The sequence below is a fragment of the Tachysurus vachellii genome, chromosome 10 (assembly GCF_030014155.1).
Source record: "Tachysurus vachellii isolate PV-2020 chromosome 10, HZAU_Pvac_v1, whole genome shotgun sequence".
NCBI classification, from domain to species: Eukaryota; Metazoa; Chordata; class Actinopteri; order Siluriformes; family Bagridae; genus Tachysurus; species Tachysurus vachellii.
Window position 1 is genome coordinate 18,761,406 of NC_083469.1, and position 16,522 is coordinate 18,777,927.

Consider the following 16,522-nt stretch of genomic DNA (forward strand, 5'->3'; position numbering starts at 1 on the left):
TCAAGGTCCTGCCATGACCATCCCAGTCCCCTGATTTGAACCCTATAGAAAACCTGTAAGGTGACAAATATGGACCTTGAAATTTGAAGGATCTGGAGATATTCTGTATGGAGGAACGGTCTCAGATCTCTTGCCATGGCCAACCTCATCAGGCATTATAGAAGAAGACTCAGAGCTGTTATCTTGGCAGAGAGAGGTAGAAAAAGTCAATGACTAAAAGAGGACAATAATTGTGCCACAAACATTTAACAAATATCTATTTTTTAATAAAACTGTGTTGTGTTTGAACTGTTTGATATTTATGAGAGTATTTTTGTGATTTTTAATTAAAGGTGTGCTGTTAAAATAAACGGCATTCGGTGTAACAACAAAAATTTACTGCATTCAAACAGGTAATTTGTCTAAATAATTGTGATAGCGAAAACTATGAACATTTTTTTTAGAAGAACAAAACTACAAATGGTTTATAATCATAAACATCTTCCAATGGAAGGCTAATGTGTGTTTCATTCAACATACTGTCATAGCTCTATGTTCTTTCCCCGGTTTCCAGGTGTCTGGAAAAGGAAAGGGAAAAGATATGCAAGCAGTCTGGTGAAAATGCCAGATAGGAAGTGTACAACCTTCGTCACTGCACTGCAGGTCAGGCCAGTGTTAACTATGTTTCTCTCTGGTGAAGTGAAATGAGTGTTGAGCAATACTTCTTGGATTTCACACTCTCGCATTCCCAAAAAATGCAAGGCCGAAAGGTGATAGAAAATGTTAAGAATTCTTATTCCCCAGATAATCTGACGTTGTGAAAAAAATAAAGGAAAAAAGGCTGAGTGAGGTAGTAGTATAAGCCGAAATACTTGATGATGGAGCACATTAGAGTCATTTTAATATCTCTTTTCTTTAGGGAGGCTGGCCTCATTAATTTATGTCAGACATTGATGACTGCCAGCATGTTTCTGTGTGCATGTTTCACATGCAGTTAACATGAGAGAATCAACAATCCTGATTTCAAGGAAAGGGATTTCCGAACAAATAAATCCTTAAAAGTACCCAGGAAGTTCCATCTAATCGCAACATGCTTTCTTAATTAAGTCTGTCAACGTGCCATTAATTATGTGTATAATGCAAGACAGAGAGAGAGCAGCTTTTCATTTACAAATAAAGTCCAGCACTTAGTTCTTAGCTACAGTATGATGTGCACACGTGCACATACACGCGCACACACACGCGCACACACACACACACACACACACACACACACACACACACACACACACACACACACACACACACACACACACACACACACACAGGCTGAAGCCTAAAACTAATCTTTTGAAGAGAAACTTGTCACTTTTAAGCTAAAATGTGACATAAGTAATTTGAGTGCATTGGGAAAAAACACTCACAGGCCACTTATAGGAAAATCTGCACACTTTTATGAAATTTTTATCTTTTAAAACTTTTTATCTTTTATGAAATTATCCGATCAGTTAATTATGTGCCAGTAGTGCAATGCATAAAATCATCCATATAGAGGAAAAAGGCTTTAGTTAATGTTCAAATACCAGAATGAGAAAATAGTCTAATATTAGTGATTTTGGTAGTGCCATGTCAAAAACTCTGAAATTCTGCAGGTCTCCTTGAATTTTAATGCAAACTGTACCCAGGGTTTACAAAGAATAGTGCCAGCATCCTGTGACTGGAGGCTCTGCAGGCTGAAGCACCTTGTTGATGAGAGAGATCAGAGGCGAATGACCAGACTGGCTCGAGCTGACAGGAAGTCTATAGTAACTCAGACAGACACACTTTACACCTTGCGTGAACAAAAAAATGGCAACTCACAACCCAAAATTTTAAGCAGATGTGCTTCAACAGAAAAAAAGCACATTGGGTTCCACTCTGACCTGTTCCAGGCTGAACAAGAACCTTAGATTCCTGTTCTTGAGTGATAGCAGTGAAACTCGATGGGTTTTAATAAGCGGTTATTTAGGCTATGGTGGACCTGTTAGCTCAAACGAGTCTGACAATTTTCTCTCTCTCATCAACCAAGGTATTTGTACCTGCAGAACTGATGCTCAATGGATATTTTTTCTTTTTTCTCCTACGATTCTATGGAGGTTTATAGACTGTTGTGTGTGAAAATCCCAGAGGTTCAGCAGTTTCTGAAATACTCAATTTGGTACCAACAACCATGTGATGACCAAATTTCATTTTTGCATGTTTTAGGAAACACAAAGAATAAATTTACATTGACTTTCATTCTAAACAAATAAGTGGATCCAAACCATGCCATAAGAACGTAAAGAAAGAAACAGAAAATAAATAAAAATATATAGATACTTTATGAATACAGACACACAGACATCGTATAGAATAAAATAAGCCTGTTAAAGTCACAGAAAACAGGTTCTTTTAATACATTCGTATATTTATTACGTATATTAACTAAAGCTGTTTCCCTTATCACTATATCTATCTATCTATGTATATATATATATATATATATATATATATATATATATATATATATATATATATATATATATATATATACATACACATGTATATACATGTATATACGTATATACATATATACGTATATACATGTGTATATATATATATGTATATATATCTATCTATCTATCTATCTATCTATCTATATATATATATATATATATATATATATATATATATATATATATATATATATAGATAGATAGATAGATAGATAGATACGTATAAAATCAAATCAAATTTTTATGTCACATACACATACATACAGAGTACGACATGCAGTGATATGCTTTTTGCATCTGTCCGGTATTCAAACATAAGGACTGCAATTTGGGATAAAAAATATAACCAAAAGGAGGTAGATAAATAAAAAAAGTATAAACTATATAAAAAAAACTATATAAAATATGAAAATATAAGTGAAAAATAATGTATATACATATACATAAATATACATAAATGCGTGTGGTTTTAATTATTGTCCTTAAAGTGTCCGTATATAAAGTGGTACTGTTCAAGTCCAGAGTTAAAGTGGCAGTACAGAGTTAAAGTGTCAGATATATATATATATATATATATTTTAAGAGACAAAAAGTGCTAATGATTAAAAGCATGCGTCCTTGTGTAGTTGGTTGTAAAGTAGGACAGAGAGCGAGAGAAAGAGAGAGAGAGGGAGAAAGAGAGAGAGAGAGAGAGAGAGAGAGAGACCCTTATAGGGTCCACTGAGGCCTCTTTTTGGCAGAGCCTCTCTATCCATCACAGCATCAATCATCCACCTCCCAAGACAGACAGAGAAAAACACTCTGCCTTTCACACAGACTGAAAGAAAGAGCCATGCAGGTCTGCCTCCCTCAGAAGAGAAGGTTCATAATTGCCCCTCCTTACAACACTTCATCTCCACCATTACTGAGCAAATGGAAAGCCCTGGAGATTAGATAAGTCTTTTAATAAATAATTCTTTATTCTGTACACTTGGGGAAAAACTGCTCATTTGGCTGACACTCAAATTCTGATTTCATTTGTGTAGGCCTTCCCAAGTGTTAGCAATGATCGGATTCCTATCATGGATAACACAAAAATAGTGACATATGTATTTTTAAAGTCAATGGATGAAATATCAATAGAAATACTGATTGATATCCTTTCAGAACAACAGTCCATTTTTTTAGTACGGCTATTTTGATGAAAATTGGTTTATCATTAAAAACAAAGTTGAAATGTGGTTTTTCACTTCACTGAGGTCTATTCATTGGTAAATGTCAAGCTGTCTTTAATACTATTATTCCTGAATAATTATGATAGATGAGCTACTGTATTGTAATACAGATACTACATTTCACAAAGTAAAACTTGCCGTATCGCTGCAGATGGTTTGGAAAATGTCCATCTAACATTTGCTAATAAATAAAACAGGGTCAGCATATAATGGATATCGATGTCAGGAACAATTTTAAAGAATTTAAAAAACAGATTTTCTTACTTGGCAAGCCTCCTTGTTGAGTGATGCTGCAATGACAACTGAAACATCCATCATTCAGCGAGTGAACAAGTGGTAGGAAGTAGATAAGACACACTCACCAGCACAGTCCACATTGATCAAGCTGAGGGTTGCTGGGACACAGGATGTGTCTAGTGAATGCATGTTCCTCAAAACCATCTGCACCATGCCAGCCTTCAGCCTCTCGGGAAGGAGAGAGAGAAGGAAAATGGGCAAGTAGACAATGTAGCGCAGGTGACACAGCACAGGAGTCATGACCTTGCCCTGCGGACTTGAGGCCATGCGCTCGATAGTGGGGAACAGCAGCACAGACTTCACCACCTAACCATGGGAGGAGTAGGGGCAGAGAGTACGCTCATATTAGACATACTTCAGGTGATTTTTGAAATATTTGGCAGACTGAACAAGACGTTAACATTAAAAAAATTATATGGTGACATTGTGTGTACTAAAAAAACTACTATACGTTTACTGTAAGAGGTTTAAGAACTTCATATCTCACAAACATATAAATTCTACCCTACAAAGCCATTTAACAAAGAGGCTTTATCATCCTATGCCAAGATCAAATCTGTCCAAAATTCATACTACATGTTTCTTGCTTTGAGTCCAAAAGGTTTTTAGCACTGCATCTGCCCTTAGAAAGGCAAGATAGATTAGCTGGATTTTAGATGAAGGTGAAAAAAAAAAATCTGTGGCTCTACAAGACTGGGAGAGTTAAGAGCACTGGTCTATATTGAATCACAAAAACAGACTATAAAAACAGGCCTAAAAAGGTCTCTCTGTAGCAATAATATCAGTTTACATTCCTGGGATTCATTTGCTCTTGCTCTGCACATTAACTGAACCACATGCACTTCGGGGGAAAAAGAGAGCACTGGATTGACATGTAGTGTAAAAGATGCTACAGGTGGTTTCTTACACTTTCCTCTTCCACACAAATATGATGCACCTGACATGTAATTCCAAAGCTGCCTCTGGGTGAGCAAAATATGAGAAATGACATGTAACTTTCGGGATTTGTTTATTATGAAACTGATACGATACAGAACCATAGAGTATGAGAGTGTGAGAGAAAGGAAGAGAGACAGAGAGAGAGAGAGAGAGAGAGAGAGAGAGAGAGAGAGAGAGAGAGAGAGACAGAGAGAGAGAGAGAGACTTCCAGAAACAGGAAGCACCTGTCTCTGTTTGGCCACTGACTAGAAAATGGCTCAACTCATTCAGTAAGACAAAGTGAACGTGCTTCGTCTGCGTTTGCAAAGCTTTGCAGTTGGGGCCAAGTATTTTTTCAATGAAACTATACAGTGCAATATCCATTCCCTTGTGCGAAATATGAAATAGCCAGCCGCATGTATTGCCAGATGTAATTTATTCATTGTCAAACCAATTTCAAGCACCGATACTGCTGCTAGTCAGAAAAGACATCGGATTTGACTTATAGCACAACATCTGTTAACTCTCTGGTACAAACAATAGAAAGCACAGAGCCCAATGTATGTCCCAGTAAAACTTTTGAATTAGGATCTGTTTCTACTGATCCATATAACTATATCTTTCCTCTGTGGAGAGATGAGAAAACCTGGTGAAATCAAAGTGATTAAATACATCCTTTTTGGTGACATTTATAGGCAAGGGATTTACTGGTCTAAGGCAAATAAACTATAAGAAATTGTATTGCGCAATTACCAACAAAACCATTTATGGTAATAAATTCATCTATAATTAAAATCAAACTTTTGCTAAACAAAAGTATTATATGTTCTCTAACATATTGTTTGACCAAAAACAAAAAAACACTTCAGATTAACATGAATGTAGCTTTACTTTCTTAAGTCTTTCTTTCTTACTTATATAAGAACTACTTATATGTTTTATGTTTGAGCAGCGAGTGAATATTCAAACCTATATTTTCTAGTAGAGGTGTGAGTGGGACTGTCTGTTTTTTTATTTATTTAACTTTCACTCCCTCTCACTTATTACTCATTACTCATCAATCCTGCCTACTGCCAGTTTTTTATTTCTTATTTATTTATTTGCACCCATCTGTAATGGTTTCTAACAAACCAACCCGTTCTATTCCCCACAATATAAACAAATTAGTCATTTAATCTACTGTGATGCTGACCATGATAAATCAGTTACTGAAGATGATTGAACTCTCATGTTAATGAATGTGGCCCTTTTCTTCTCTGGAGTTTCACATCTGACTGCCTACTACTGAGCGCTTGAACTTAAAAGATGGCTTTAAGGTCAGATGTGTTGATGAACATTTCTATTCTTTACTTCCTGTGTTTCTAGGTAGAAATTGTAAGTTTAAGGAATCTTGAATGACTAGATCAGGGAGAGAGAGAGAGAGAGAGAGAGAGAGAGAGAGAGAGAGAGAGAGAGAGAGAGAGCGTATAAGCGAGTGTGTGAACAGGTGACCTTTGATGTGTAAAGTACTAGGTTTGATGAGAAGCAGCTCCTCTTCATGGAGGTCACAGGAATGGAACTCTGGGAGGGGTTTTCTAATTGCCCCCTCTCTCTTTCTCCCTCAAACACATTGACACAGCATCAGGATTTCAAAAGTGCACGCTTACTCTCATACACACTTAATCTTTGCCACATGTAAACAAACACCTGTCTATTTGTGGGTACAGGTCTTCCTAAACTTCCTGTATTTTGCCGGGGGAGATTGAGAGAGAGAAAGAAAAAAGTTGGTCACCGAATCTTGTGTACTAAAATCTGTAGTGGACGAGATGTCACAGGCTCATTTTAACTCAGCACTGACAACAAGGCTGTGCAGCATTACTCTGTCTCTCTTTTGCTGGTTCGTAGCTCATTACCTTCAAGAAAGTATGCAAGCCTGGGGTTCATAAAGATGTACGGTAAAGACAGAATTACGAATGAGGAGCAATAATGTCATTTAAGTAATAAACATAATGTAATAACTGACAGTGCAATGTAAATAAATGGTGTCTGACTGCCATTAATATGTTACTCAACCATATAAAGGGCAATATGCAGCTATATAACTATAAACCTTTTTCTTAGCAGCATCTAAAGTGTATGCAAACTGGTACAATGTTCTACTCACCAATAGTCTGGAAAAACCTTTAAACAATTTTCTGCCCAATTTATTTATTCATGTATTTGAAAAGCAAGGTACATACTTGCAAAAACTAGGTCTACAAGAGCAGTTTGGAAGTAATCATGAAATGTACCAGATTGTGCGAGTGGTCAATGGAATACTTGAATGTGCTGAAGGTCTGACCAATCTGCAGCGTGTTAAGCAAATTTAACTATTTGGTTTTTTAAAACCTGGAGTGTTCTGAGGCTGTAACTCGAGCCAGCTATATAATGTAATGTTTATGCTTTTACTTGGCACACACAGTGACTGTAATGATGTTTTATTTAAGTGAATTATGAAGTAATGCCAACACTTTTGGACCTCACCCCTGTCTGCCCTAACCTTTTCTCCATGAATGGAGGCCCACCCAAAGTGCTGTGATACAGATGCACACACTCGCAGGAAGCGGGAGACGCATTTTTTTTTTGTCCGAGGAATTTTGGGGATGTGCCATCGTTCCACTAAGGCTAATGACACTTGTTGAGTTCTTTCCTTTAAACATCTGTAAGATTTCCATTACCTTTCCCAGATAACGACTCTGTTTAAACATTTAAAATACTATTATCTTTTATTCAACAGACTTTAGTGTACCAATTGTTCAAGATTTTTTAAAAACAATTCGCGTTCCAAAAAAACAATATTAACATTTCCTAGTTTAGCATTTTATCCGAGTCAAATTGCTGTCAAAATAATGATCTCCGGTTTCAAAATTATGTCTGGCTATATACTCAGGCAGATAGATACTTTAACACAGGAACTAAACAATCTATGGTGCTTTTGAATGTGCTTTAGCATGCGAGCAATATAACAGATCTGACATACTATATAAACAAAACCTGACAGCAAAACAATTTTGGCTTTTCAGAGTACCAGTTTTACTTGAGTGGATTGTTTGTATATTTTGATTAAGGAGTCAAAAGTGTAAGAAAGAGTTCACGTGGTGATGTGAGCAGGAGTTCAGTGTGTGCATCACCAAAAAATGGTTTGAATTAGCTTGATGAAAACCAACGACGCTCCATATTTTCCCATCCTTACTCACAGTACAAGAGGTCTGCAGAAGATACACATTTTGATCATGCGTATAAATAAAGTAAAAAACAAAACAAATGGAGATTGCTTTACACATCTGTTTAGATTTATCCATGAAGATCAAGGTGGGCAAATTAGCTTGCAATTTGTAGGTGAATTAACCTAAATTTTATACATGAAACAAGAACATTCTGTATCACAATAGTAATGACAAACGATTAAAAAGTTACTTGTTGATAGAACATCAACAGAAGTAAGAACAAACTTAAGATCAATATCTAAAGAAACTTTAGAATTTACTTAAGTTCTACTTAAGCTCTTAAATCAAATAATCTGTCATTCCCAAGGTACGTAGATGCTGGATTAATTTCTTAGCTTGTGCCCTGTCTCCCTGCAAAATAGCCTGCTAGTTCTTGAAGGGCTTTCTTCTCATGGCAGTCAGTCTAACTGAGAAATGTCTGCTGTGCTCTCAGAGTTGTTCATTAGACCAGCTGGAGTCTAAACATTCACCTCAGAGTCTTAGAATGGGCAGAAGTCCCAACAATGCTGAGTAGGCTGGAGTTACACAATTTCAGCACACATGTGCAGCAGACCAAAGACGATATTCATTCAGTCGCGTAACCCTGATCTTTTTAAGACAAACATGTCCATAATGATGTCTAGTAGCATTCAGTCAAAGTGGCTGGGCATGTAGTGATGAGTATTTAAGCCACAAGCCCAGTCGCCTTGCCATTTTAAATTACCCGCATGACAATAATCTTTTATAAATACAAGTCTATACCGACAAGAGCCAATCAACATTAAAAGAAACTACTGTATTTGTCCTTCAGAATAATCTCAGTGGTGATATTGTTAAAGGAACCTTTTTAAGTGACTGGCTGAAAGCCATACATGCTGCTTCCATTTACAAGCTGAAAAATTATGCCACCTGTCCACTTCAGAGAATAAAGCCAAGCAAAACTTGCTATTGTCTCCCTAGACCTCAGCAGGGCCCTTGACTCAAACCCACATAGTTAGAGCCTAACGGAACAGGAGTTTCTGATTATCACATATCATACATAATCACCATGTTGCATTTTTGGCAGTCTACAATCTGCAGCAGTGAGGGAAATATTTTTTTTCTTTTTTATACTCTTTTTTTTTTTTCTATGTAGACATGGCATGCCACGACTTCACAATAGTTTAGGTATAACCTGGTCCAAAAAAGGAAATAATAGACAATAGTGCACACATAAAGAATATAATTTACAAGGGTTGATTCAAATGGCACATTAAACTGTTAAACATCTTAAGATATTTGAAGCATTAGATGGACTACTGTCCCTTCCAAAACTTTGGAATGGCAAGGCCAATTAATTATTTTAGACTGAAGACGTCCGGGTTTGGATCAAAAGTTGAGCATGTGAAAAGAGTATAGAATTTCTGCTTTTATTTCCATTTATTTAATTGTATTAAACAACTTGGACAATAGCATATTTGTATCAGAACACAATTTCTAGGCAAAAATATTGGAACATGTGACCGACATGTATTTCGTATTTCCACACAAACAATCTACAAATATCGGGCATAGCCGATATAACAAATTGGAATGTCCGGCCAAGTAAAACGGCAACAGCGGATGACAGAAATTTTGTGAGAGCTGTGAAGCTCAACTGTGAAACATGGTGGAGGTAGTGTCATGGCTTGGCCTTGCATGGCTGTGTGTAGAGCAGCCTCATTAATCCTTATTGATGATGTAACATATGATGGTAGCAGAAGTCGTCTACAGAAACATTCTGTCTGCCAATTTACAGAGAAATGCTAGCAGTCTAATTTGGAGGAACTCCAAACAAGACAACAACTCAAAAGTTAAAGGCTTTAGACTGGCCAAGTCAATCACCAGACTAACTTAATTGAGCAGTATTTCTCCTGAGAAAGAAATAGAAGTGATAAATACTTCAAACCATACATCTATAAACTGAAAAAGAAACAAAACAATTTAATGGTGTCAATGAGTCGCAAGCTTGATACAATATTTCCTCATATCCAGTTCTTAAAGCATAAAAGTGTACACATTTCCAGAACATGCTGTAAAAGTTATTATATGACTGAATGAGTAAGGTCTTTAAGCACTTGAACTTTATGTAAAGAATTATGATGTAGCTCTTGTCTGTTATTATGAGTTATATGCACATCTGTATAAGGCCCTTGAGTGGAACTAAATATTTCTAAAGAAGAAAACAAGGGACTGAAACAGACAGGAAGTTAATGAAAAGAGGTGAGGGATAGGGAGAGGGAGAAAAAACACTAGAAGCAAAGCCTGAAAATAAAAATGACAAAGTACACATCTTAGTAGCAAAAAAATCCCCAGAGGGAGAAAGAAAATCAAAGTTCTTTTTCACCTTATTTAATCTCCTGACCTTTTGCACAGCAGGCACCTGGGAGCAGAACTGTCTTATTATCCTGTTCAGCAGTGGCATCTCAGGACACTTCTAAACTGTACATAATCCTGCTCATGTTTTGCTGAACATTTAAACCATGCCAGACACACATTAGTAAAGCAGAATACAGAGGCCGAGCAGACAGGGCCAAGAAAGTCATGCAGAGCTAGTCATTATTTACATGCTTTAATAAAGAGAAGCAGGCTGAATGAGCAAACAATAGCCTCTAGAGACAGCTGTGAGTCACTAAGTGAAATTCATTCTTCCTGCTTAGACTTTATGCTTGGTCATTGTTCTTAAGCTCTAAAACTGTGGAGAGAAAAGAAATAGAATTCATTTAATCATGGTAAAAGCAAGCTGTTTATGTGGCTTATACTATCATGTCTTTAATGGTCAGATTAAGAAATTACACCCAAAATAAGTAAATAAATGTCAAAATTAAAGCTGGAATTGAACAGTAGAACCACAGTACATCGAAAAACATGTGAATATACATTAAACAAAACAAAACAAAAACATGTTTCTTGGTATAACCTTTTACCTTTAACTCTGGGTCTCTCTTCATCATCTCCAGAATGATGTAGCAGCCGATTGAGTGACCAATCAGGATAAGGTGTGTGTCTCGGGGCACGTGTTCCAAGAGAAAGCCGAGTTTGTGCTCAATCTGCCCATTCAAGCCAAACACATCCCCTGCCTCGGCCACCGAAGCATCTTAAACGTACAAAACAGGGCAATAAACAACCTACACATAGCTATCATCATACTCACCAATAACTGTTTCCTGATTGCAGGATTCTCATTACAGCTGTTAGAAACAGTGAACAATACAGTAATATAAGGGGCACTTTAAATTGGCAAGTTGTTCATGTGTGGCGTTTTCTTTCAACATCTTTATCTTGTTCTTCATTATGTTTTTGGACAGGTAAAATAACACCTTATCAACAATTCCAGTAACCTGAAGTCCTGAACAATGCTTGGCAGGCACTGATATTAATGCCATCCAAGCAGCACTAAATGAAGTTGTCTTAATTCGAGAAAGGGTCTGAAGCTCTGAGACACAGTGGATGGGTGTTGGACAAAAGAAAAGATGGAAACTGCTGTGACAATATTAAGCAGCAATGAAAGTGGAAGCGCTGTGGTTAAGGTGATGGATTATGAATTGGAAGGTTTTGAGTTTGAATCCTATCACCACCGAGTTGCCAGTGCTTGGCCTTTGAGCAAGTCCCAAACTCTTTTCTGGTATTTTTGTAAAGACTTTGAGATGTAGTTGAGATGGATATTTTGCTGTATTGTGACAAAACTACACACTTGTGCATATTAACACTCTTGGCCAGAGAGCTAATACTGTAATTAACCACATTAGCTTTTGTTTCATTACATGCTGCTACTGTAAGTGTCTGAATGGATCACATACACGCGCTGTCATTTATTTATTTATTTATTTATTTTTATAAATCTGATAAATATTTGAACAGAATCTTCTGTAATCAAACCAGCCTCAATACTGATAAAAAAAAATTTATAATGGAAAATTTTTATTTCGAATTTTTATACTCCTTTAAATCTGCTCTGCGACAACACAAATTCAAACCAACAAACCTAAATTTTAATAAACGATTTAGAGTCATCATCAGAATCTTATACAAGTAAAGAAAACAAATGTAAGTAATTGTAAATAAACATGTCTTATTTCCTTAAATAAAAATAAATTAAATGTAAGCTTAAATAAAGAGCCATCCTCAAAGGAAATTTCAAAATTTAGTTTTGAAAACTTTATTTCCAGTTATGGTACTCTTTGCTATATACTGTACACACACACAATTTAGACTTTAAAACACTGATGAAATGATGATCTTCCAGGTCTGAATAAAGCCGTAAACTTGAGTAAAATCGCAAAGTATGATAATATATTGAAAAATGGTTGTGCAATGAATCACTTCATGATTAGGAGTTGATTCAGTACATTAGTCTTATGTAAATTTTCTGTTCGATATAATACTAATCATATGCATGGCATGATTTACTAACCTTAGTGCCAAGTACTGACAGAAAAACAGCATATTAATATCGTAAAGGAAGATTTAATCTGATTTATATGCTGTACAAGTAATTAAAGCAATAAAAAATAAAAAATTAGTTTGATAAATGTAAAAACCCTAGCTGTCCATCTAACTGTGACCTTGCCGCCTTCTTTTTCTACAACGGGCCAAAACTGTGCCAAGAAAACATTCCCTGTACCATTATACTGTACCACCTCCACCAGCCTGATCATTTGACAGGCAGGTTGGGTCCATGGATTTAAGGCACCAAATGGCAGCCATGCTCAAAACTCTAGTGGACAGTCGTGCCAGAACAGTGGAGGCTATTCTAATAGCAAGGACGAAAAAAATCTGGAATGTGGTATTCAAAAAAGACATATCGGTGATGGTTTGGTGTTTCCACACACTTTTAGATATACCGCGTAAAATGTCATGAGGAACAGACAAGGTTACAATATTAAATTTATGAATGTGAGAGTACATGGTGACATTGGCCAGCAAGAGATGTCTTTTCTGCCATGTCTGGTCTGTGTAGCAGATGAACAGTTGGGGTGAGGATTAAATAGCTGCCATTCAGTTTAAATAATAGAGTGAGTGCAGAGCAAAAAATGTTCTAAAGGCTCATCATTAAAAGCTGCTAGGTCAACTAACCAATTTACACAGCTGGTTGATACAACCATGGGCCTAAATTCAAAAACAAGGTCACCTCATTGTTGTCCGGCCACCAAGACATGCACGGCAAGCTTATTATCAGAGCATGGGATTCCCTAACACTTTACAGACGTGATCACTATCACAAAGGCAGTTTTCAGTTTGGAATACTAGAAGAGCCCAAGGGGAAGGGTGCCAAGGATATTGTGGCAAATGGACCAAAATCATAGTGTCAGCCAGAAAGGACAATAATACACTTAGGTGAACTGTGATGGCTGCCTTGTCTGTTTAAAATAGACAAAGACTTGTAAGAAATTACAGATTGTCTAAAACCAGATTCCACAAGATACACACCAGAAAGGGCTCATTCCCAAAAAAAAAGCTTATATATCATAGAGGAACATGTTATGACACTAAATGAAAAACCTTAATCAGTTATTAGTATGGAAGCAGCAGGACATCAAAGACCATGTCTGAACAAAGGGTATATGGACCGTATTTACCATTTTAAACGATAATATGACCCGACTCTTCTTCTTGACTCTGATGAACCCAAAGTACTTGTACAGACCATGCACAGCCATCGGCAAAAGTTTTGACAATGAAACAAAAGTCTGCTGCTTCAGTGTTTTTAGATCTTAGAAGTATCATTACAAGCATTTCATAAGAGTCAGTGTCTTTAATGGACAATTACATTAAGTTTATGCAAAGAGACACTATCTGCGATGTTGACCCTTCTTTTTTAAGACCTCTACAATTCACCTTGGCATGCTGTCTGGCATCAACCTCTGGGCCACATCCTGACTAATGGCTCCCTATTCTTGCGTAATCAATGCTTAGAGTTGGAGAAATAATGGGTTTTTGTTTGTCCACCCACTTCTTGAGGACTGACCAGAAGTTCATAAACGGATTAAGGTCTGGTGAGTTTCCTGGCCACTGAAACCTTCTTCACAGCAATTGAACCTCTATCCTTGAAGTTCTTGATGATCCGATAAATTATTGATTTAGGCACAATTTTACTAACAGCAATATGATAACTGTACTTGTTTCTTTGTAGGTAACCATGGTTAACAAAGAACGAACAAAGATTTCAAGCCCAAGCACTTCCCTCCTTTTAAAGCTTCCAGTCTGTTATTCTAACTGAATCAGCATGACAGAGTGATCTCCAGCCTTGTCCTCATAAACACTCTCATCTGTGTTAATGAGAGAATTACTGACATGATGTCAGCTTGTCCTTTTGTGGCAAGGCTGAAACCAATCAGCAATTTGTTCACTTGGTAACACGGAAAAAAAAAATCCACCTTGTCTTTAACAAACTTGTAACATATATTGGCACCACAATTAAAGGCAGATCACACTCTCTCTTGGGCACTAGAGGAATGGGTATACGAGTTTCTTGCTAAAGCTAGCCATCCGTGGATGGACTGAAAATAGAAGCTTTAGTGCAAGATAGAGCAAACTGTCCAAACTCACTGCCTTGTTGATTGATGCATCAATCTTTCACAAAGATTTCCAAGAGCACTAGAATGTGATCATCTCAGTTGATATGACCTGTTCTTACACCAGGGACCCACGTGCCCCCTGTGCCACCACACTGTCTCACAGCTAATGAATGAGGCATTTAGCTTAGATTTTGATAAATCTGGCACTATTTATGCAAAAGTATTAGTAATTTTACATACATTTTTCCAGTTTTTACAAGTGACTTCCTCATTTCTCACCATATGGAGAGGGAGAAAATCTGATCAGGGTAAGATAGCTCAATAAACATATGATCTGCTCAAACATCTTAGCTGGCTGCAGTCCTATAATCTATAACTTCAAAAATGGGTTGTAACAAAAGCAGCTATTTCAATGGACAAGGGCATCTGTGAGCCAAATGGCAGAATATGATGAAAGATGAATCATTGAGTAAAGACAACGGTCCAGGGGGAAAAAGTGGCCTATATACATGATACTGCTGTGCTTAAACCTCTTGTTGACGATGATCAGTGATGTCACTCAAACAGAGCTTTGGGAGAAGAAATATAACATTTAATTAGATCTTCACTTTTATCTGTGCTGCCTTGGCAAATGTTTGCCCCTTGGTGTCATCTTCTGGCACACTGGATTTCATTGCAGAGCTCAGATTTATTCCTCACTCTGTACTTGTGACTCTGTGCCATGATACAGGGAGCAATGGGTGTCACTGGTATTTGTTCGGCTATAGACTCATACTGCATGTGTGTCTGTGATTAATAGTGTTTTTATAGTTGTGGTTAGGTGAACGTTCACCATTTGTTCCCAGTTAAAAGAAGAGTTAGTCAGTGCTTTTGGGTTGAGGACTGTTTTATGATTACATTCTTTAAGTCTGTACATATTTTATAATCTACCACATTCTAATTCCTCTCTTCCGTTTATCACAATAGTTACATACGTGCAAATATAAATATTTATTACAATAAATCGCTATATCCGTAAATATATCAGCATAGATTTGAATAGGAACTGAATGGTCTCTGAGGCATTTTTTGCCCTGTCTACAGACCTGTTATGGCCATCTTCCACCTCTACTGTCCAATCCATCAAGCTAGCCAGTTGAAGTGCTGTTTTAGGTGATCCAAGCCATCTGTATGTGGTTTGGCTTATTACAGGTGGGCTTGGCTAATGTCTTTCCCACGTAGCAGGCTCAATAAAAACGTCCACTCTGGTTCGTGATTGAACATACTGGACACATTTATACACTGGCATGAGGAAGAAGAGCGAGATCTGCCTGGTTCAGCTCGCCAGCATTGTACACGTTCAACATTCCTCCCTACTGTGTGGTAAGGAGAATCCCTTTTCCCTGAGATTTGTCTGGCAGCTACACACTGTGACACAACTACAGCTCAGCAAGATGGCCATAAATTCTTAGTGTTAGACATAAAATGTCTTCAGCTACCTTAGATTAAGAGCTATGGGAAAATTAAATAAAACAATGAAAATATTCATTAGAATTTAGGTTACAGAATTTATTTTCTTATTGTCTTTTGGATGGTCTGATAGCCTTTAATTGATGCTTCACATAATTTGTGGGACAACTGCAGTCTTTAAACCTGTTTAATTGTCTGCTGCCACCTACTGTCTTAATGAGGATAGTGATCTTGTCAAGTTTTATATTTTATGATGATATCTACATTCACAGTGGATATGTACAGTATTAGGTATTTGCCTACAGACAGGTCAGAAAACTAATGATCTAAAACAAAGTTAGCAGCTAAAAAAAAGCAAGTCATAGTTGTTT

General features: G+C 36.9%; 1 protein-coding gene across 2 annotated transcripts in view; it reads right to left on the reverse strand.

Annotated features, from left to right (window-relative positions):
• Positions 1-16,522, reverse strand: part of ldah (lipid droplet associated hydrolase) — a 37,179-nt gene that overhangs the window by 8,326 nt on the left and 12,331 nt on the right. For both annotated transcript variants that reach the window (XM_060880112.1, XM_060880113.1), the window contains exons 4-5: positions 11,112-11,281; positions 4,090-4,330 (exon numbers count right to left, since the gene is read on the reverse strand). In XM_060880112.1, coding sequence (XP_060736095.1) covers positions 4,090-4,330; positions 11,112-11,281 — 411 coding nt within the window. The remainder of the gene's footprint in view (positions 1-4,089; positions 4,331-11,111; positions 11,282-16,522) is intronic.